The 1,153-nt window shown below is 53.1% G+C and overlaps 1 protein-coding gene across 1 annotated transcript; it reads right to left on the bottom strand.

Annotated features, from left to right (window-relative positions):
• On the bottom strand, nucleotides 1-767 carry LOC8061346 (16.9 kDa class I heat shock protein 1). The gene has a single exon (XM_002455193.2). It carries the CDS (start codon nucleotides 654-656, stop codon nucleotides 201-203), a length of 456 nt encoding a protein of 151 aa, XP_002455238.1. The 5' UTR covers nucleotides 657-767; the 3' UTR covers nucleotides 1-200.

Below are 1,153 nucleotides of genomic sequence, written 5' to 3'. Positions count from 1 at the left end.
TAAAAGCATCCGATATGGAAAGCCCGATTTATTTATTATTATTCAAAGGAAAATACATGAACCAAACGAGGAAGATGTACATATACGGAACAAAGGGAAGTACATATCGTAGAAGACACAGCAAACCATGCATGACAGCCACGATCCACGGACCAGCACAGCAGTAGTACACCTTCAATTCAATCCACGTCCATGGATGCTTAACCAGAGATCTCGATAGCCTTCACCTCAGGCTTCTTCTCCTCCGCCTTGGGCACGGTGACCGTGAGCACGCCGTTCTCCAGCCCGGCCTTCACCTCCTCCGTCTTGGCGTTCTCCGGCAGGCGGAAGCGCCTGAGGAACTGGCCGCTGCTGCGCTCCACGCGGTGCCACTTGTCGTTCTTGTCCTCCTTCTCCCTGCTGCGCTGGCCGCTGATGACGAGCACGTTGCCGTCCTCCACCTCCACCTTGACCTCCTCCTTCTTGACGCCGGGGAGGTCGGCCTTGAACACGTGCGCCTCGGGCGTCTCCTTCCAGTCGATGCGGGCGTTGGCGAACGCGGCGGTCTCGGAGTCGCCGGAGGCCGACGGGACGATGGAACGGAACATGTTGTCGAAGGGGTCCCAGAGGTCGAGGGAGAAGGGGTCGAACACGTTGCTGCGCCTCACCAGCGACATTGCCGATGATGCTCTTGCGTCTGAAACTGTGAATAAACAGAACTCAGTGGACTGCAAGAGTGCTTATGCTTTGCTATTGCGATGGAGTTCGCTCTGTGAATTTCCTAGGTGGGTTGCAACTCTATGCGTGGCTGGGTATTTATAGGATCATCCATGAGTTAGTACATAATAAATAACCCATTCCTCCTGAGACATCTAGAGCTATCTCCACTCAAGTCCACAATGATTGCTTCTAGAACTAGAAATGGCCCGCTTCCAATCGAGATAAATCTCCCTGGCGCTGGACGATTCTGTCATGTACCACTCCACTGGGCCGATGGGCTGAATGGGCTTAACGGCGACTCCTCATGCAGGACATCGGGTCAAGTTTTTTTTTTTTTTTGAACTTTGTCAAGGTTTGATTAGTAGGATCAGGTCCGGTGCTACGACGAGGAATCTAAGTCACCCTGACTCCCCAAGATGGTTTGCTGCAGCCTTTGCATCCGGTAGGGAGAATC

Source organism: Sorghum bicolor, chromosome 3 (genome assembly GCF_000003195.3).
Source record: "Sorghum bicolor cultivar BTx623 chromosome 3, Sorghum_bicolor_NCBIv3, whole genome shotgun sequence".
NCBI classification, from domain to species: Eukaryota; Viridiplantae; Streptophyta; class Magnoliopsida; order Poales; family Poaceae; genus Sorghum; species Sorghum bicolor.
The sequence above is the reverse complement of the archived record's forward strand: the minus strand, read 5'-3'. Positions and strand labels throughout refer to the sequence as shown.